The sequence below is a fragment of the Rhinopithecus roxellana genome, chromosome 16, assembly GCF_007565055.1.
Source record: "Rhinopithecus roxellana isolate Shanxi Qingling chromosome 16, ASM756505v1, whole genome shotgun sequence".
Lineage (NCBI taxonomy): Eukaryota > Metazoa > Chordata > Mammalia > Primates > Cercopithecidae > Rhinopithecus > Rhinopithecus roxellana.
In genome coordinates, this window is record NC_044564.1 from 58,421,754 (window position 1) to 58,444,070 (window position 22,317).

The window sequence follows — 22,317 nt, forward strand, 5'->3', positions numbered from 1 at the left end:
TTTCCCACATCAGCCAATGCATGGATTTGCAACAAAAGTGATGATGGTGATGACGATACTACTACTGTTACTGCCATCAGCAGCAGGGAAAGCTGATTTATATAGGTTATCGCTGGCCACCCTATTCTCTGCTCTCCCTGACTTTGTACAGTGCTTAGTCCTGTGGTGGTTTCCCGGATGTGTGTAATACATATGGGTGTGTTTTGGACACTGTTGCTTTGAGTTGATTTGTAATTGTTCCTAGTTGTTAGGAATGTTTGTTTCATATGTAAAAAGCATATATGCCAAAGCTATCAAGTGACTTGCTGGAAAATAGAGAGGAAGAAGATAAAAATTGTGTTCACTCCGAAAATAGTATGTTGATATATGATGTTAAATACATAAAATTAGGCCGGATGTGGTGGCTCATGCCTGTTATCCCAGCACTTTGGAAGGCCAGTGAGGGAGGATCACTTGAGGCCAGGAGTTCTAGACCACCCTGGGCAATATAGTGAGACAGTGTCTTTATGAAACACACACACACACACACACACCCACCCCCACCCCCACCCACACCCCCACCCACACCCACACCCACACCCACACCCACACCCACACCCACGTACCAGTTAGCCTTGTTTCTGTTTTAAACCCTTTAGCTGTTGATGAATTGGCATTTAATTTGAACTATTTTCATACATACCTGACAATTATATAAAGTTAATGAAAAGTAGTCAGTAGTTTACCTTGAAATATAAAAAATTTACTTTTAGCACTAGCTTTACAGGATATCCTGATTTTTCATTTATTTTCTTCATTATCTAAATATTTTATTTATTGATTTTGTTTCTCTCTCAACATTTTTTACTTTATTTTTATTTTCAGACTTTTAAAATATTGCTACAAAATTTTAGCAATGGCCCTTTTTCAAAATAATGTTTAATAATTATTTACAGTTGTGTGAATTTTAAAATTTTATTGATTGATCTGAGAATTGTTCTTAAGATTTTGATTTCAAATTTAATATTTCAGTTGTGAACATTGACTTGGCATAGTGATTAACAATGTCAGTTTTTTCCTTCTTTAAGCAAGTGAAAATGACATTTATATTGGGATGTGTTTTTCATATCCATTGCAAACATCCCCCTCTGACCACTGCTTTTCTTGTTGACAGCTTCCAGTGTGCTAGATCTACCTCTAAAAGGCCTAAGGCTGAGGAGGAAGAGGAAGTGTCAGCTGAAGTTGATGGGGCAGAGGTCCCTAACCCCGACTCAGGCACAGATGACCTCAAGGTCAATGAAAAGTCAGAAGCAGCAGCGAAGCTGAGGAACACAGAAGCACCTTCAGAAGAAGAGTCCTCTGCTAGCAGGATGCAGGTGGATCAGAATTTATCAGATCATATCAAACTCTCAGGTGAGAAGATGGTTGATTATGTTTCACATATAAGTAGTAGGTGGTTGATGATCACATGTCTTAAACCTATGTTCACTATGACAAGTATCTGACTAGTCCACGTAGCTTAATCAATAATCTACCCAAAGTCATGGGGTAACTCAACCAAGAGTCCCAGGGGATATTATACAAAGCCTCACTGCTGTGTGTCACAGAATTGTGAGACCAGCAGCCAGCAGTACCTATTTGGTTTAATAAAAAAGAAGATACTAAAATGAGATTTTTTTTTTTTTTTAGTGCAACTCAATTTACAATATACATTTTTGGAAGGCTTCTTTTGAATTCACATGAGTAGAGAAAACCAATTATCGATGAGTCTTTGTAGATTCTTAGCTTTCGACTTAAGAAGAAAATAAAGATCAAGGTTTTAAGAACAACAACAATAATAAAAAGTCAACCTAGTGAAATGACATGTATAGTCCCCTCGCTTCTCTTCTGTACTAAAACAATTGTCTAAAAATCTCAGCTACTTTGCCTTTTCTCCCTTTGGTAGCATATTTTTTCTGAAACTGCTTTAATGATTTGCCTCTTTCATATTTGTTGGAGTTTTTGTCTCGTAATAATCAAGCTAATCCTTGTGTTCCTCTCATACTTCTCATCCTGTAAATCCTTCCTCATGGGATTCCCCCCTCTGCCAGAATCTGACTCCCTCTGCTGCTTCGCCCTCACTCATGGCACCATTGCTCTTGCCTGGACGACTGCAGCAATTGCTCCCTTCTTATTCAGGAGTGTCAGCTGTAGTCACGCCAGCTAGTCAGTTCTCCAGGTTACCATCAGAGTGATCTTTAAAAGAAAAGAAGCTTAGGTCTTCTCACTACCTTCTTATTAGTATTATTCTACCTACAATAAAAGAAAAAGTCCTCATACAGTCCTGAACTGGTCCTCAGCTGCTTCTCCAGCCTCATTGCCTTTGCTCTTGAAATAGCTGTGTGGATAGAGTTTAAACCACAGAACTTTTAAAAAATGAGTTCGTGTTTTGGTGGAGAGCTAGGCAAATAACCACATAATTACAATCCAGTGTGGTAAGTAGCATTATAGAGATCGCTTAGGATGTTGCTGGTTTACCAAGGAAGGACTTCAAACACACAAAAGCTGGAGATCCAAGGTTTCTTGGCAAAGGTGATATCTGAATTGAGTTTCGATGAATGGATACGAGATAGCAAGGTAGAGAAGGTAGCGAAGGGAATTACAACAAATGCAGAAAAGAGAATTAGGCAATACATACGGATATTTTGTTATAGTCCTTTTTTTTTTTTTTTCTTTTTTGAGATAGACTCTCTCTCTGCCGCTCAGGCTGGAGTATTGTGGCACAATCTTAGCTCACTGAAACCTCTGCCTCCCAGGTTCAAGCAGTTTTCTTGCCTCAGCCTCCTGAGTAGCTGGGACCACAGGTGTGCGCCACCATGCCCGACTAATTTTTATATTTTTAGTAGAGCTGGGGTTTTGCCATGTTGGCCTGGCTGATCTCGAACTTCTGGCCTCAAGTGATCCACCTGCCTTGGCCTCCCGAAGTGCTGGGATTACACATGTGAGCCACCGTGCCCGGCCCCTCATTATGCTTTCTCTTATACTATGTTTAATTAGCCAGTTTATGAATTGCTGGATGGTTTTGCCTAAGGGCCCTCAATTTCATTAGTTCTGTCACTCTATGGTTCTTTGCACGCTGATCTCCAGATTTTGAACCCTGGCATAATACTTAAGTAGAAGAACTAGATTGTTCAGTATCAGAGCTAGTATGTGATGGGTACAAATGAGGCTTGTTTTGTGTATGTGCATGTATGTGTGTGTGCATGCGTATGCATGTGTGTGTAAGATATGGAATCAGTTGGGAATAGTTTACTAATTCTACTTAGTAATAATACAATGCAAGATTTATTAACAGTCTTCTGTTTTATCCTCAGGAAACAGCTGCTTAAGTACATCTGTAACAGAAGACATAAAAACTGAGGATGACAAAGCTTATGCATGTAGAAGTGAACCTTCTATACTCAGTGAGGCTGATGATTCCATTCCATTATCTAGTGGTTATGAGAAGCCCGAGAAATCAGACCCACCCAAGCTTTCATGGCCAAAGTCACCTCAGTCATGCTCATCAGTGTCAGAGAGTAATGATGTGTTAACAGAGGAAGAAGAGAGTGATGTGGAGAGCCATGGGAATGGCCTTGAACCTGGGGAAATCCCAGCGGTCCCCAGTGGAGAGAGAAATGGCTTCAAAGTCCCCAGTGTATGTGGCAATATCCATTTTTACCATATTCATTGTATGGTGAAAGCACATTTTGAAAACAACATTCTGTACACTGAAATCCTCCTTTAGGGCACAGATAAGTAACATTTTACATTTATGGGTCTTACTCATATTCATTCAGTAACTGGGAGGTAAGCCTTTTGTGAGCTGTGGCTCACATAGTGATACTTCAGCACATGCAGCTTATGGCCACATGTCGACGCTTGGTTTTCTTTTTTTTGTTAAAAAATTAAACTCTTTATTTTGAGGGAATTATAGATTTATATGCAGTTGTAGGAAATAGTGCACAGTGATTCTTTGTACCCTTTACTCAGTTTCTCCCAATGCTACCATCTTAGAATACTATAGTACAAAGTCACAGTCATATTGACATTGATACAGTAAAGATCACAGAATTGTTCTGTCACTTGCAGAAGAATTCACCTGCTGGGCACTGACTACTTCCTGCTAATAGTTAATTCCTCCTGGTCCCAGCCTTCCCACAGCTTCTGTTTCACTGTCAGGACTCACCTGGTCATGCTTTCTTCTTACTCTTTCCTCATGGACCCTGAATCTCAGGACCAGGGTGACCTTTCTTGTCCTGCCCCCTCCTCGAAAGAGGTCTTTGCCTCTGAGAAAAGACTCCTCTGTGTTATTTAGCTTCCCATTGTGACTTTTTGGAAAATTGTACATTATTGTCCTTGTGCAGTATTAATATTCCATATTCAGTAGAAACTGTCCATGTAGTCGTAAGAGTGGATCAGGGGAGGTAGGACTGTCTGTAGCAGTTGTCAGAATTCAGTATTTTTTTTGATGTATCCAACCGGATTAGGGAATTCAAGTGGATGAGGAAGGAGTAATTGTTTGAACTGACAAGTTGCGCTGGCTGCAGAACAGACACTGCTCCTGCTCGTTTCAATTCAAAACAGGTCTTTGTGTCCCTGAGTAGGAGCAAGGGAGGTTGTATAAAGATAGCAACTTTGAATACCCTGCTTCTCATCAGTCGCAAAATGTTAATTAAATATACTTTTCTGATTTGACCCAATAGCGTTTATCTTTTTATGTAGAATTGTATATCTCAGTGAATTTATAAACACTTATCAAAAACAAGAAAGATGAAAAAAAATATGGTCTGGTTTCTTTGAAGAGGCGCCTAAGAGTAGTCTGAAAATGGCATTCACATACTAGTAAGCAAAATTTACAACTTTGGCCAAATGTGGTGGCTCATTTCTGTAATCCCTGCACTTTGAGAGACCGAGGTGGGAGGATCCCTTGAGCCCAGAGGTTCGAGATGAGCCTGGGCAACATGGTCAGACCCTGTGTCTACAAAAAAAATTAAAGAAAAATTTAGTGGTGTGTGCCTGTGGTCCTAGCTACTAAGGAGGCTAAGGTGGGAGGATCACTCGAGATCAGGAATTCAAGGCTGCAGTGAGCTGTGATCCCACCACTGTGCTCTATCCTGGGTGACAGAGTAAGAGACTCTGTCTCTTAAAAAGAAAGACGGGGGTGCAGGCGCAGTGGCTCATGCCTGTAATCCCAGCACTTTGGGAGGCCGAGGCGGGCAGATCACGAGGTCAGGAGATCAAGACTATCCTGGCTAACACGGTGAAACCCCATCTCTACTAAAAATACAAAAAAATTAGCCGGGCCTGGTGGTGTGCGCTTGTAGTCCCAGCTACTCAGGAGGCTGAGGCAGGAGAATGGGGTGAACCCAAGAGGCGGAGCTTGCAGTGAGCCGAGATCGCACCACTGCACTCCAGCCTGGGGGACAGAGCGAGACTCTGTCTCAATAAAAAAAGGAAAAAAAAATTTATAACTTAATTTCATGAATGAATTAAATGTAGCCGAGCAGATATTCTTTGGACAGGTGAATGAGTCAAATGCCCGCTTTAGTTACATTTAGTGACATTCTTTAAAGTAGAATGGAGCTGAAAGTTTCAGATTTCTTTGCTCTCAAGGAAGGTGATTATAGATCTAGTGCTCTTTTCCTTCATCTTTATCATTTCCCCGAGCAAAGACTGACAGCAGAGAAACCAACATTGCTATTGAAGGCTGAGAGGCTTGGCTTGCCCGTAAGAATAGCTGCATGACATTCTTTTCTTACATCATGGTGTTGGATAACTCCTAGATGTAATACCGCCCCACTTAATTTTTGTGTAGTTTTGGTCAGTGTTTTTTAGTCATTAGTGTATACTGATAGCTGCTGGTGTTAGTTGATCTACTCAATAAGTATTAATGTTATATTTTAAACTCTGTCTACCCATCCATCCATCCATCTTGGGCTCCATGCTGTGCCTGGAACACACTACGTATGTTCTCACTTTACGTGCTATTCTTGCTCCCCCAAATACTCCTCCCCCAGATAATCATATGTATGCACTCAAAGTTCCCCCCAAGTATCACTGTATCAGAAAGGCCTTCTCTGATTACCCTATAAAACTGCCCCTCCCCATCACTTTCTGTTCCTTTGTCCTTTATTTTTCTTCGTTGCATATTTACCGAGAAATATCTGATAAATACGATTTATTCATTTATTTATTTTTTATTTTTTATTTTATTTTATTTATTTTTTTTTTGAGACGGAGTCTCGCTCTGTCGCCCAGGCTGGAGTGCAGTGGCCGGATCTCAGTTCACAGCAAGCTCCGCCTCCCGGGTTTACGCCATTCTCCTGCCTCAGCCTCCCGAGTAGCTGGGACTACAGACGCCCGCCATCTCGCCCGGCTAATTTTTTGTATTTTTTTTTTTTAGTAGAGACGGGGTTTCACCGTGTTAGCCAGGATGGTCTCGATCTCCTGACCTCATGATCTGCCCGTCTCGGCCTCCCAAAGTGCTGGGATTACAGGCTTGAGCCACCGCGCCCGGTCTTATTCATTTATTATATATTCCCTTAACCCTCTATAATCTACGCTTCTTGAGAGCGAAACCTGACGTAATTTATCCTGTTATAGCTCCAGCTATGACAACAGTATGGTGCACAGTAGTGTGTTGATATTTCTTCTTGGCTGAGTTATAATTTCCCATGTTGTTTTATTAGCTATTATAAACATAGGTAGCTGTCTTCCTATATTGCATTTGTCATTCTTTTCTTATTCCTAGCTTTGATTACAGTGGTCTTACACATTTTCTTAGAATCATATGTTGGAGTCAGAGGCCAGAGTAGTTTCTCTATATCTGGCCACTGCTTCTTCAGCTTACCAGGAAGAAGACTAAGATTGTTTTCTTTCATAGTCAACTCTTCAGGTAAGCCCGCTGGGTTCAAACTCTCTCTGATATCCTCTTTCCCCTCCTCGTGCCTTTAAAAATTTTGCGTTGTGCAAGCAAGAGAGCTTAAAAGGTGGGTCCTAGCTGGAAGGTGTAAGGATACACAAGACTTTCTACCTGGGAAAGGAATATATAGTCTGTAAATCTCAGGCCAAAAAAATCATTGGTAAAATTTAAGTGGTTTCAACATGGCATTAATGCATCATTAAAAAAAGAGAATACTTTTGGTTTCTTGTTTGACTGTTTATGTATATGATCTAGAAGTGGTGATACATTTCTGAATGGAAAGAAGTATACAGCCTCAACTTTGCAGGATTGTCTTCTCTGGGAGGATAGAAAATAAAATTCCTTGCTAAATGTTAACATGGGAACATCTTAGACGTGACCAAGAGCCACAGTCCTGTATTTTTATGAGAATGCAATCTTAGATTTACTTATTTATTTTTGGAGACAAGGTCTTGCCCTGTCACCCAGGCTGTTGTTCAGTGGTATGATCTTGGCTTATTGCAGCCTCGACCTCCTGGACTCAAGCGATCCTCCCACCGTAGCCTCCTGAGCAGCTGGGACCATAGGCATATGCTACTAGACCTGGCTAATTTTTTTTTTTTAAATTATTGACACAGAGTCTCCCTGGGTTGACCAGGCTAGTCTCAAACTCCTGGGCTCAAGTGATCCATCTACCTTGGCCTGCCAAAATGCTGAGATTACAGGCATGAGCCACTGTGCCTGGCCTATAATCCTAAATGTAGATTAGTTGTAAGACCTTTAGAAAACTTGCTAACTGTTTAGCTTATTGCAGGTTTAATAGGCTTACCCTGCCCTACAGTTTGTATTTTAATACAAAGTAGAAGAAGAGTTAATTGACCTCTGGGTAAAATTACTATAATTGATTCCTATTTCTTTTGACCTTAAGGTTAAATTTCTTAAAAGACTAATTCCCCAAGAGGTAAACAACCACAAGATTTCTTCAACATTAAGTTATAAATCATTGTGAACTGTAGGGTTTTTTTTTTTTTGTTGTTGTTGTTTTTTTGTAGTTTGTTTTTGATAATGGTATTTCTCCACCTTTTTTGTTCTGTAACTAGATAACAGAGGGAGAGAACAAAACCTCTAAGAGTTGGCGCCATCCACTTAGCAGGCCTCCAGCAAGATCCCCGATGACTCTTGTGAAGCAGCAGGCACCAAGTGATGAAGGTGAGATGGTGACCCTTTTAGGATTTTTTTTTTTTTTTTTTTGGTGTGTAAAACAAACTATTATAAAAAATTGCTGGATAGAAAACAAATTCAACAAGTAGCAAATGCATACTATTAGGAGATCATACATAATAAACAATTTACAGGTAAAAGGAATTTGGAACTTAGAGTTAAAGAGTTACTTCATATAAGCTAGCCTTATTACTGGTAAAAGTCTTCCAGTTTTATGTCATGGGGTAAAATCAGTCAGCCTTGACATATGTTTTAGAGTTCTACAGAAGAAGCTGAGACTCATTTCCTAAAGATGTTGGATTTTAGAGTTAACATGCTGTAGGTTTCTTTACATTGTCTTTACTTTTAACTTGAACTCTTTACATTAATTTAACCACCTTCAGTAAAAATCTATGTGCCATATCCTTTTCCGTATCCTTTTGTAACTGGTGTGGGATGAAAAATCCTTTTTCCTTCACTAGATTGCTGTGATGCAGCTGGATGTAACACAGTTTCATTTATAATCATTTACCATTCCTGGATGTAAATTTATCTTTTTCCCCTTTTTGTCCTTTTTTTAAGACAGGGTCTCGCTCTGTTATTCATGCTGGAGTGCAGTGGAGGGTGATCACGGCTCACTGCAGCCTCAACCTCCCAGGCCTAAGTAATCCTACCTCAGCCCCCACAAGCAGCTGGGACCACAGGCATGCACCATCACGCTTGGTTAATTTAAAAAAAAAAAAAATTTTTGTAGAGATGGGTTTTGCTATTGCCCAGGCTAGTCTTGAACTCCTGGGCTCAAGCAGTTCTCCTGCCTGAGCCCCGCAAAGTGCTGAGATTATAAGCATTAGCCACTGTGTGCCTGGTTACCTTTCTTACCTTTCTTTTATAAAAAAGAAATTTTTATTGCCTCAAATTCAAAATCAGATCCCTGACTAGTAAGTGTCTTGTAAATGTCTCTTAGCATCATGAAGGCCTTGTTTTTTCTGTGTCTAGAGGATTAATTCAGGCAGGTTTTCTGTTAAGAATCCTTCTCTGAAGTATTCTCCAGTTTTACTTATGGAAATTATTAACTAAGGTCACGTGTCTGTGAGAATGCTGTTAAGTGAGTAACAAGAAGCTCACGTTTCTTGTTTAAATAAATGTATCAGAGTAGATAGATATCTTTCACAGATTTTTCCCCCTCTTTCCCTCACTTTTCACTTATGTTCCATATTTAGTTAGAAAACAAGATCATGGCTGGGCATAGTGGCTGATGCCTGTAGTCCCAGCTACTTAGGAAGCAGAGGTGGGAGGATTGCTTGAGCTCGGGAATTTGAGACCAGCCTGGGCACCTTGGGGAGACCCTGTATCATAAAAAAGTAAAAATATCATGAATGTAGGGATTAGGGATCATAGTAGTTTCTATAAAACCAACCCACGGTTGAATTCTAACTCTAGTAATAGAAGTAACGTGACATATTTGCATTTATTTGCATATATCACAATGTTGAGTTCTTTTTTTTTTTCTACTTTATTATACCCAGTACAAACCATTTTCCCTTTAGTGTTAAGACAATTATATGACAATTCTGTATAAAGTAATTAATACTTAATGTACAATAGTCATGATTGTAATTACCCTTTTCCATGGTGGACTCTCTTCAGTATAACTTTTCTGAAGGGAATAGGCTATGCTAAGGCTGTACCAATACATGGAGAAGGCTACTTTCTCCTCTGTCCTTATTTGCCTAGGAAGTTTATTTTGATATGGGCCATCATAAATTGGCCCAGAGTTTCTTTTGGAAAGCAGTTCTGATTTCAGTTTGTATAGCTTGCAAAATTTATAAATGGATTGGTTTGATGAAGTCGTCTCAAGGGTTTGAGGTTAAATATTTTGTAGAAATGATGATTGTAGCTTTTGCAACAGTCTTTCTTTCCTCTCTAATATGTTAAGGACCCCTGGTGACCTCTGGGGATTTTTCAGAATTGATTAGAAAAATCAGAGAAGTTTTGTGATGGCTTAAGGTTTTTACAAGCTTTCAAACTGACAACAGAGAATATTCTGTTGCCCGAAGTAAATTATTTACATCGCTGGGAACTTGAATGTTACCTCAGCCATTTGCCTCTGTGTCTAAGTTGCCTGCAAAATTGAAAGTGAATAAACGTTATCATTGTTAGATTGTGATGTGCAGTGAGTGTTTTGCTCACTGGGAGCATACAATTCCAAATCCAACTTGTTTTGGGGATTTTCTGCGCTCACTAGTCTGCTCCTTTTGCACTCCTCATATATAGGAACATAACTATATTAGAGCATCAGAGAGTTTTGCATCTTTAAACAACAATCAGTGTCTTCTATTGGTGAATGAGCATTTCTGTATTGAAGCTGGAGAGTTTCTTCCTAACAGAAAGGCTGCACAGGGGAAAGTGACTTGGTCCAGGACCTCTGGGAGCTGCTATGCCACTGAGAGATGAGCCACTTGTACATTGCTCTTCTCTTTAGAACAGTGCAGTGGCTCTTTGATACTCAAATAACCTGAAATGCCATAGATCATTCTGACTGGTGGCACATCCTGTAATTACAGGATCAGGAAGGACTTTGTGACTCTTAGCCTGTTATTTTCTGGGAAAAGATTTTCCATGTTGAACAGCAAAACATGAAAGTTGGTGGTGGTGGAGAAGAGGGGTCTATATAATAAAAGAATGATGATTAGAATGTGTCTTTACATAAAAATTAGCATCTAACTTATTTTTTGGTGAAAAATAATCTTAAATATATACTACATATGTTTATATTTTATAATTTAAATGAAAATACTGAACTGCGTCTTTTTTTCTTTTAATTGAAATGTTTTTCGGTTGCATTTTTTTATAAGGTTAGGCAGCTGGATAAGGTGACTGAAACTTCAATTAAAATTCTGTTTAATGCCCAGTTGTTTAAAAATTATACAAATGTATTGAAACCTAGACTGATTAAGCAGAGCTGTTTGGGTTGTTTTATTCTCGAAGCATCCAGGATATGTAGGTATTCGTCCAGGATATGTAGGTATTCTTCTGTTGCCATTTGTTGATATTATTGGCATATTCCTGCTCTTTTCTGAGTTCACTGTCCATAGGGAATGAGGATGTATATGAAGTGCATGGGTGAACTGTGCATGCTCTTGTGCACCCATGCACTTGGGGGAGAGGGCAATGCTCTTTTCTCTGGCCATATTAGAAGTGATGATAATCCCAGCACTTTGGGAGGCCGAGACGGGCGGATCATGAGGTCAGGAGATCGAGACCATCCTGGCTAACACGGTGAAACCCCGTCTCTACTAAAAAACACAAAAAACTAGCCGGGCAAGGTGGCGGGTGCCTGTAGTCCCAGCTACTCGGGAGGCTGAGGCAGGAGAATGGCGTGAACCCGGGAGGCGGAGCTTGCAGTGAGCCGAGATCGGGCCACTGCACTCCAGCCTGGGCGACAGAGCCAGACTCCGTCTCAAAAAAAAAAGAAGTGATGAACCCTGAGGGGCAGCCAGCTTAGAAATCTGTGGCAGTATTTATTTCTCCCTTCCCTTCCTTCCTTCCTTCCTTCCTTCCTTCCTTCCTTCCTTCCTTCCTTCCTTCCTTCCTTCCTTCCTTCCTTCCTTCCTCCCCTCCCCTCCCCTCCCCTCCCCTCCCCTCCCCTCCCCTCCCCTCCCCTCCCCTCCCCTCCCCTCCCCTCCCCTCCCCTCCCCTCCCCTCCCCTCCCCTCCCCTCCCCTCCCCTCCCCTCCCCTCCCCTCCCCTCCCCTCCCCTCCCCTCCCTGTTGGTGAGGATGCCTGCTCAGAAGCTCTCATGTTTCCTGGAATTGTTAACTGCTTCATTACAGGTTAAATGCTCTATTTCTCTGTGTGGCTTTGAAGCCAGTTGTCATTCAGTGCTACCTTCTCTCTAGCTTCATTTTCCTCAACTTTCCTACATGAGTTGTCCTTTCTGTTTAGACCGTCAGTCCCTTACCTTTTTAGCACCAGGCACTGGTTTTGTAGAAGACAGTTTTTTTCCATGGATGGGGGTGGGGGGATAGGGGTGGAGATGGTTTTGGGATGAAGCTGTTCCGCCTCAGATCATCAGGCATTAGATTATCATAGGGAGTGTGCAACCTAGATCCCTTACATGCATGGTTCGTAAGACGGTTTGTGTTCCTATGAGAATATAATGCCACTGCTGATCTGACGGGAGGTGGAGCTTAGGCCTCTCTGCTCACCTCTTGCTGTGTGGCCTGTTTACTAACAGGCCACAGACTGGCACTGGTCTATGACCCGGGGGTTGGGGACCCCTGATTTAGACAACTTCTTCCTTACCCTCCCCCTGCTGCTTTTGCTTCCATGCATTTGCCCAGGCTGTTACATTACCTGTGGCACTCTTTTCCTTCTTGGAATGTTTCAATCCCTTGTCACCACTCACCTCTCCTCTTCCACCTCTCCTGCCCATAGACTCCATATGTGCTTAGTTCTTTTGCACCACTGATCACCTTACACTGTGATATATTCTTTGTCTTTCATGTGTCTGTCTACCCACTCTCATTCCTCTCCTTTGCTTCCCCTATCATGCTTTTGGTAGTGAACATTTCACTGCAATCATGGTAGCTTAAATCGCTTACGGATTCAAGAGCAGGAATACCCTGGATAAGGCAATCACTAATGCTTGAAATCAGCCATTAAAAAGTTAAATACCTCAATGTGTTACATACTGTCATATTAAAAGAAAAATGTAAATCCTTGTCCAGGAAATAGTCTCCATATATATGTGTATAGAAAAACATGTTGTTTTAATTACCTGTAGAAATGTGATACATTATATATTTAATATGTCAGCTCTTTCAGTTTTGTATCTTGACAGAATTGAAAATCTCTTTACCACTGTGCCAGCTTCTATAATTACCTCAGAGTTAAAATGCAGCTGACCCATTGCAGATGTGGCTGGTGCCTTGGAGTTTGAGGGCTTTGGAGCTGTGACATCACGTTGGGTCAGTAAGTGACTCCTTCTTAAGGACTAGTTTATTTAGGCTATGGTGGTTGTACAGTCTGTGGTGGTCCTGAGAGTGCTTTTTTTTCCCACCCACAACAAAGGAATGATGCATACACTGTTGTCTTCAGCACATTAATTAGAGAATGGGTTTTTTCCTAGGATTTTTTTTTTCTTTTGATTGCTGAGAAAGGAGTGTCGTGTGAGGAAGAAAAGAAGAAAGATCAAGACTAAATCAGTTCAGGAGAAGTCACTAGTGAACTTAAATTTCCTACTCTTTGCAGTTTGTATTTCTGTTGTTTTATAAAACCATTCTTTGAAACATAAATATGTATAGAGTGTTTTCAAAGTATCATGTTTAGCACTGTTGGGATAATGCATCCAATATAAAGTTAAGCGGGAAAATACAGTTCAACTAGGTTTGTTTACATTGGAAACATTTTGAGGCAAGTAATTATCTTTTGATAGTTTCAGAAAGTACTTACATCGCACTGTCACAGGCTGGAGTGTAGTGGCGGCATCTCAGCTCACTGCAAGCTCCGCCTCCTGGGTTCACGCCATTCTCCTGCCTCAGCCTCCTGAGTAGCTGGGACTATAGGTGCCCGCCACCACACCTGGCTAATTTTTTGTATTTTTAGTAGAGACGGGGTTTCACTGTGGTAGCCAGGATGGTCTGGATCTCCTGACCTCGTGATCAGCCCACCTTGGCCTCCCAAAGTGCTGGGACTACAGGCATGAGCCACTGTGCCTGGCCCTGCAGGTTTAAAATTTTAAAATATATTTAGGGGGTACAAGTGCAGATTTATTACATGGATATACTGCATAGCGGTGAAGTCTGGACTTTTAGTCTAACCATCACCTGAATAGTGCACATTGTACCCATGAGGTAATTAATTTCTCATCTCTCACCAGGTTTGGTATCTGTGTTTGCTGCCTTGCTGCCCATTTTGATATCATTCAGACTCACAAATGTTTTAAGCCATGGCATGCTTCTTCTCACTAGCATTCTCATCAGCCGCACTTTAATTGTGCTGATGCCAACTCCAGAACTTCCCTTGAAGTGACGTTGGGCTAATAATCATTCTGCATTGACATCAGTATCTGAACATGTGCTTTATCACACCCCCGCCCCCCTTCTCCTGGCCTCATGGTGCATTGTTTGTTCTTTGAAGCTTTCATCCTGCACATGTGTACATTTGTTTCCCAACATTTCTTATTTTACTACATTGTTTTCAATTAAAAAGTGAAAAATTGTTTTCAATAAAAAATTTCCAGCTTTTCCTGCTGTTACTTCTAGTCTGCTCATTGCTTTTGTGCTTACTGTGTATCCAATCCCCTCGGTTAAGAGATGAGGTTAATGATGTTTCTAATGCAATTGTAAACTAAGGACAAGCCCTGCTAGTGTACAGAGGACTTCGTGAACATGACATTTGCTGACACAGTGATACTGCTCTGCTCAGTGATTCCCACCATGTGCTAGTGGTGAGTATAGCTAACATACTTGTGCTGACAGTGGAGTTTTGCTGGAGTCAAAATTTATAAGAAAATTGCAAGACTGTTATTAGGTGATTTTAATTTTTTTTTTATGCTAATAATTTTTCATATTTTCTGTAACAAACATTTCTTTTGTATTTGTCCAAACAAGTGTTTTTTATAGAGACTAGGCATATCAATATGATGGAGTAGGTTACCTGATAATCCCCTAGGTATAAAACAACTAGAAATAATGGATAATATAAAATAAACAACTTTTATACGTGCATAGAGAGGCAAAAATAGCACAAAGGATAATACCTCTCCATGCCAACAAATCAGGGTCAGTCGGCTCCAGCACTCTATTCACTGTGTGATGTCTTGGTGCCTGCGTTTACAAAGTAGTGATGGTAGCAGCACCTGCCACGTGGAGGAGTTGTTTTGAGGGTTAGAAAGTGTTTGGCACATAATGACTGTTTGTTGTTGCTGAAAGGAGGTGGAGAAAGTGACCGCTGATTGGTAAGGGAGAGCCAAGTTGTGGCTGTTTAGGAGAAATTTGCCAGGACCATAATGGATGCAGAGCAATCAGAACTAGGATGCTAAAGGACCTCTCAGACATTCTGAGCTAGAGTCTTAAAAGCCTACACCTTTACTTAAGTACACACTTGAGAAAAAGAAAAAGTGGAAAACAAAATCAAGAAACAAACAAAAATAAGAGAGCTTGCTTGCCTGAAACTTAGGCTTGGGTAGTGAAGGGCAATATGATAGAAGAGAAAGTTATTCTAAGAATTCCTACCCATGTGGTCAAATTTATACCTCTTCTTCTAAGTGAGAAATTTAAAATGAATCTTAGGCTGGCGATTAATGCCTCTAGGGCATCTGGCACAAGCAGTTGCAAAATCTTTGAACACCCCCTGAATAAAAGTCTGGTTGACTAACAGTCAATGGATTGTGGAGTCTTGACTTTGTGCTTTATATGTTTTTTGACTTTGGGTAAGTCTCTCTGCCCTCTTTCCTCCTGCGTAAAATTTGAGGCTTGGTCATGAATGATAAGTGTTCCTACCCTGTAAGTTCACGTATGGATTTTGGGCATTGTGAATCTCCTGAAATAGCATGTGGTGACAGGTTGAGGGCCGCTTTTCCAAAGAGCTGATTGCCATTAATCTAAAGTTTTACTTACAACTCTTCAACTATAATTTTACGATTTCTAGAATAATTAACACAGAAAGTTGGAAAGATGCAGATAACCAAGTGTACTGTGTTTAGTGCAGTGCAGAGGCAACCTCATCTATTAATACAAGTTTGAATATTGGCAATATTCAGATTAAAGCCCTGGTTTTGGGTCTGATTTTCTCTAATCTGAATTGTCTGAATAACTCTTTATCAATCATCACTTCAGCAAGTGCACTACTGTAATGAGCTGTTAAGCATCTTTTTGAAATTAAAGACAGCTTACGCCCTGATCCCTATCTCTGTAATGTCTACATGCCTGGAGGATTAGATTAAGAGTGTATTTCAGGCAATGTTACAGTAATTTATTTCTTGCAAAGTCTGTATATATATAATATTTCATTCAGTAGTGGATTGAATATTTAAATATAGAGATGGAAGAGATGGAATTGGAGATCTTGGTGTTTAACCATCATTTAACCCATCTAACCCAGGTTTTCTGTTGTTTTGAAGAATAAAATGTATACATTTATTCACTTTTAAGTAAGTGAAATCTCAGGAAGTCTTGTTTGACAAAATTTGATTACCTCCCTAAGTGGTTTTCTCTAGTTCACATTTCTTTTATTAGAACAGTTGTTTATAGGCCTGGCATGGTGGCTCACGCCTGTAATCTCAGCACTTTGGGAGGCCGAGGCGGGCGGATCACCTGAGGTCAGGAGTTTGAGACCAGCCTGGCCAGTATCGCAAAACCCTCTCTACTATAAATACAAAAATTAGCTGAGTGTGGTGGTGTACATCTGTAATCCCAGCTACTCGGGAGGCTGAGGCAAGAGAATCGCTGGAACCTGGGAGTTGGAGGTTGCAGCGAACTGAGATTGTGCTATTGCGCTCCAGCCTGGGCAACAGAGCAAGACTCTGGTTCCAAAAAACAAACAAACAAATAACAAAAAAACAATTGTTTGTAAGCAATTGAATACTAAACTGGTCCTATGTGTGTTTTCCCAGGACTAGAACAGCCCACTGATTGCACTTCATTCTAGGCTGTTGTTTTTCTGGCATTGCCTGGGATTTCCTGTGGTATTTTCTGAGTACTTCACCCCTTTTCTTGAAGTCATGGTCCTGCTGGTACTTTTAGTATACAAGCTGGCTCTTAGACACTTTGCAATTGTCCCTCAAACAAAAGGACATTACTTAGAAGTGAAATTTAGAAAGAGAACTAGAAATCAAAGAGTTAGAATTTAGACTTGGCTGTTACCTTCACCTTTTGTAGACAGGTGTTTGGGGAAAATTACGCCCTCCTGCTCCTGGCAAGCTGTTACTCTCTCTGTTTTAACTGTATTGATGTAGATTTGCTGCTCTTATTTTAAGGATTTATTAAGTGAATATGTTGACCAAATATAATAATAATGTCTTTTTGATTCAGAAATTATAATATTTTAAGTATTAAATACAAATATTATTTTAAATATTAAAAGCAATCTTTTGTTTTCCAGATGCTACTGGGTATTTGACTGTCTGCTTTATGGTAGGCAGGCTGCGACCTGGATTAGTGAAGAATAGGTACATCCCTCATCGAAAGCCTTTCCCCTCTGTAAAAATTCTTTTCCCTGCCAGTTTTGAAAAATAAGTGCTATTTGATGGCTGCTGCATGTCATGGTCCAAATATTATTAATTTTTACATAATGATCTCTTTGTTCCATCAATTCTTTTTAGCTTGAGGTATTACTATACTTTCATAATAAACACATTTATAGTTCTGTCTGTTTAAGCAATAAAACAACAAAGTCAGCAGATTACTAAGTAGATTGGCTGGGAATGTTTGTTGCTAGGTCACAGCCAGTGTTTTCCTGCATTATGTGGACATAAAACGTTAGATGTTGTTGGCACTCAGATAAAATAGATATTTTATCTAGTGCTTAGGTTTGTAATAATAATTTAATGCTCTCAGTTTAGCTTGATTTCTGTCAGTAAATTCCACTGGAAGTCCCAGTGGCGTTGATTTTTACTGTAGTATGGTGAATAAAAAAACCACCTCACTTCTATTATGCTAGTGGCTTGGTCAGGTTTTGATTAAATTAGAGACAAAAATGCTGGCTTTATAATTTATGTGATGCCGTTGCTTTCTCTACTTTTTACTTTCAATTTTGAAGCTTTTCTAAACAATGATTAGCATGAAATCTTATGATCAGGTTTCTGAATGTGCTAAAAGCATGGAGATTGTAAGATAATAATAATGACTTTGATTCTTTTGAGTTCATGTATGCCTTGTTATTTTTTTTAAATTAACTTACAAATAAATTCAACCGTAACCTTGTTACTCTTAAAGTCTTGTGGAAAACTACCCAGGAACAGATTTTGATAGCACAGTTTCATGGTGCATTCCATTCTTTAGAAAAATAATGATTGTGTTAGGTTGTAATGTATATGAAATTGTCAATATTTGAAATTTTTTTTACTCAATGAAAACTGCAATTTCATACAACTCAAGTCTGCTACTTTACATTTTTTCAACCTGAGCACAGTTTCTTTTCCTTGGAGACAGAATGTCTTAGCTTTATAGACCACTGAATTAGCATATATTTTGGTCCACATTTTTTTTCGTTGTTATTTTCACCGTTTCTTTGGTTGTAAAACTAGCTCTGAAGATGGAGAATCAGCGTGGAAAGTTTATGTATATTTTAAATTTTAACTTTGTGGTGACTTTATGTCTTCATATTCTTTGTTTTATCACTGGCCAATGAAAACTTAGTCCTGGCTGGCAACATTCTGCAGGTTGGCATTTGTGCACGTTGGTCATAGAATTTCAGTAAACATGTTCAAGACTTCCAGCTAGTGAATGGTTAGAAGGTGGCTCTCTTTATCAGCATTTTAATTTTCATAGAGTTGTTTTAGTCCCTTTTCCTTTCGGAGGTGTTAGATTTCCAGGCTTCAGAGAAATGGTGAGATGAGTTATAAATTCTGGACTGATATTTCGTTGTTTTAGTGTTTATGTTCTCTGTTTTGTTTTGCAGAGATTTTTGTTGTGCTTTAAAAAAGTAGAAAGTTAAGGAGAAAGGATTGGCTGATTGGCTATGATATGTATATGTGTTTGAGTATTACATAAATATTTCCATAGTTGTTGATAAAATCTTTTCTTGAGGAGTAAACTGGATAATGCCTTCAAGTGAGTGAGCCATGGATCTGGGTTAAGAATCTTCTTGGGCGCCCCCAGGAGAAGATTGAATCTTTTATGAGGTACAGCTGACAGGACCATGTAATGTATTTTGAAGGGAAATGAGAGGAAGAAGATTTATAGCCTTGTTCTCTCCATATTTCTGTATGCTCCCCTGAATAGTCCATGTCCTTATCTTCCTTAGTTGGCATGATGGCCCCCCTACTTGAAGTTCTCTTCTTAGCAGCTGTTTTGTGTTATCTGCCACATGATAACTCCCTATTAGTTGTTGGGTCAAAATAGCTATGATTCCTGCTGTCACATATATAGATGACCAAAGCTGACTTTTTTTTTTTTTTTTTTGGTATGGGGAGGTTCTTTTTCATGTGGATTGCATCATGCTAGTGTTAACAGTTTCTTGCTTGGAGATCCTGTTTTGCCATTTTTTGACTTTGTATTATATATGCTGTTAATGAAATAGCTTTATGAATCTGGAGGTTTTTCCCATGGGTAGTTTTTGTTTGTTTGTTTGAGACAGAGTCTCGTTCTGTCACCCACACTGGAGTGCAGTGGCACAGTCTTGGCTCACTGCAGCCTCCGCCTCCCGGGTTCAAGTGATTCTCCTGCCTTAACCTCCTGAGGTCCTGTAGTCCTGTAGGACTACAGGCACGTACCACCACACCCGGCTAGTTTTTGTATTTTTAGTAGAGACAGGGTTTCTCCATGTTGGCCAGGCTGGTCTTGAACTCCTGGCCTCAACTGATCCTCCTGCCTTGGCCTCCCAAAGTGCTGGAATTACAGGCGTGAGCCACCACACCTGCCTCCCATGGGTAGTTTTGAACTCCATAAAGGGAAAGGACTGTTGCTTTTAATTTCTTATTTCCAGAATCTGTCGTATTATGAAATTCTAGCATATTATGAATTTCATATGCTTAGTCTTTTGCCTTTGTTTTTTAATTTTAAATTGACAATTTATAATTGTATAAATTTGTGGGGTACAAAATGGTGTTCCATTTTATTAGTACAATGTGGAATAAGTTGACTTACATGTCACCTTAAATTCATAACATTTTGTGGTGAAAGCGTGAGAATTTTACTCTGTTAGCAATTTAAAAATGTATAATACTATTATTTCCCTTCAGATCATGTGGCTCTTTCTCCTTTTTCACCTGTCTTTGATTTGATGCTCAGAATATGTTCCTTCTGGTGCCATGTTGACAGCTAAGTTTCCCAAGGATATGCCAGCTTTCTTTAGGAGTTTTCTTCTTCTCATTCCTACCATGATACGAGAATTGACTGAACTGGTTTCCTCCTATTTGTTGTATACATTACTAGTAACCATTACTTATAATTCTTTTAGATGATGCTAGCCTCATTTTTACTGGTAAGGCAATCGAAGCTCATAGACATGAATTCACTTGCCCTGGATCACAAAGCTAGTAAGTGGTAGATAACAGGCTTTAAATACTGTCTGTTCAGTTCCAAAGTTTACACTCTACACTGTTGTTTTTTAGACGGACGGATGCTGTGTCTCCCAGGCTGGAGTGAAGTGGCAGTATCTCGGCTCACTGCAGCCTCCACCTCTCAGGTTCAAGTGATTCTCCTGTCTCAGCCTTCCGAGTAACTGGGACCACAGGTGCCTGCCACCTTGCCTGGCTAATGTTTGTATTTTTAATAGAGACTGGGTTTCACCATGTTGGTCAGGGTGGTCTGACCTCAAGTGATCCACCTGCCTCGCCCTCCCAAAGTGTCAGGATTACAGGCATGAGCCACCATGCCCAGCCCACTCTTTCAACTTTATCACACTAACAACCTCCCAAAGCGGCTAGAATACTGGTAAAAGAAGTTGAAATGGACACATATAAATGTCTGATTATAGCCAGATACCTTTGTTAATAGAGTAGATCAGCTTCCCAGCATTCCTTGTTTCTGTTCATGCGTGTTATAAAATGTATATAAAATATGAGCTGATGTTCTGTAAGAAACTTAAACCACTCTGGTTATGCCATAGTTCCTGGCGAAACCCATTGCCTCAGAGGTAGCATAATTATCATGGCTTTTTTTTTTTTTTTTTTTGTAATAGAAATTTTGAAGGTGTGTCCTTTGGAATGTTTCTCTTATTTAAAGTGTATATAGAGTCAGTTGTAATGTATCCTTTTGAAATACTTTGGTATCATTGTTACTGAGAGGTGATACGTAAAGAACAAAACTATATACATCTATTTAATTTCTTAAGTGCATTAGACTTCAAACTGTAGAATTCTCTACTGTTCATTATTACATTAGCATTTTGGGGGAACTATAATGTAGAATTTAATTTTTTCTCAATGTCACCACTTCTCAGTAAAATCATACCTAAAGTCCTATAATTTTTTTCTCTTTTGTACTTCTGAACACAGCTTTATAAACATTTGAAGGTCAGCATTTCAAAAAAAAATCACTTAAATATTGTTTTTGTACATTATTCAGTACAGAAATTATAAAGTTCCCAAGTTTGAATCTTTGCCTTTTTGAGTATCTCACTTCTGTACTTACCCCACCCCACTATACCGCCCATTTCCTGCAGGATGTTTGAAACCATGCCTCCCAGGACTGAGATTTTGCTCAGGTACCTGAAATGTAACAGATGCTGCTGTGCTCTTCATAGCAGAGAATGGTGCTGTACCAGCCAAAACACCTCACTACAGCATCACCCCAAGCAGCAGAATGACTGTGATGACTGGCCGAGGGAAATTATACTGTAGTGGAATTGATAGCTTTTCTCATCTGCTGAGTTCCATCCACAAGTCTTGGCAGCAGCCCTTTCACAAATGGCCCAAATATTTTTCTTTAGGGACGTCACTTACATGTAACAAAATTTGTTCAAAGAGACTCTCCTGGGTGAGTGAATAAATCTGGCAAAAATCTGTTCTTAAGGCAAGGTTTCCCCCAGTTCATAGTTCCCACCTAAAATTATTTTGACAGCAGTTTTTAAAAAACTTATAAGATGACAAATTTTTATAATTATGAAAACTTAAAAAGCCTCTTTATTCCAGACATGTAACTTTTTTAATAGAATTGGCAATATTCCCTATACACGGTTTTGTGCTCCCATTTTTTATTGATTATAATATTATATTCAACTAATATGTTATATAATGTATATATTCATACTATATATTTCATTAATCCTCAAAAGTATTTCTTCTAATGCATGCATTATATAACTATGCCATAACTTATTTGCATATTTTAAAACTTCTTTTGGATACTTTTGTAAAGGACATTAATTTCTTTATTATCATCAGTTATATTCAGTGATGTTTTTGAGTGAATGGGAGAATAAAGGCTTTTATTTTCCCTACAAGGCTAAACCTTTTGATGGAAATACTTATGTATAGGAGATAACTTGGTATCTGTCTAGATTGGTTCTGTTCTAATCTGTGTTGTCATCTTAAAAGGTTAGTATTTATGG

General features: G+C 39.5%; 1 protein-coding gene across 8 annotated transcripts in view; it reads left to right on the forward strand.

Annotated features, from left to right (window-relative positions):
• KDM4C (lysine demethylase 4C) overlaps nucleotides 1–22,317 on the forward strand; it is a 419,898-nt gene that overhangs the window by 223,004 nt on the left and 174,577 nt on the right. For 6 of the 8 annotated variants that reach the window (XM_030919239.1, XM_010357540.2, XM_030919243.1 and 3 more), the window contains exons 10-12: nucleotides 1,154–1,392; nucleotides 3,333–3,655; nucleotides 8,002–8,110. In XM_030919239.1, coding sequence (XP_030775099.1) covers nucleotides 1,154–1,392; nucleotides 3,333–3,655; nucleotides 8,002–8,110 — 671 coding nt within the window. Of the gene's footprint in view, nucleotides 1–1,153; nucleotides 1,393–3,332; nucleotides 3,656–8,001; nucleotides 8,111–12,943; nucleotides 13,071–13,981; nucleotides 14,311–22,317 lie in introns of those variants that run through there. The other 2 variants (XR_004053917.1, XR_004053916.1) reach the window with 2 other exon arrangements.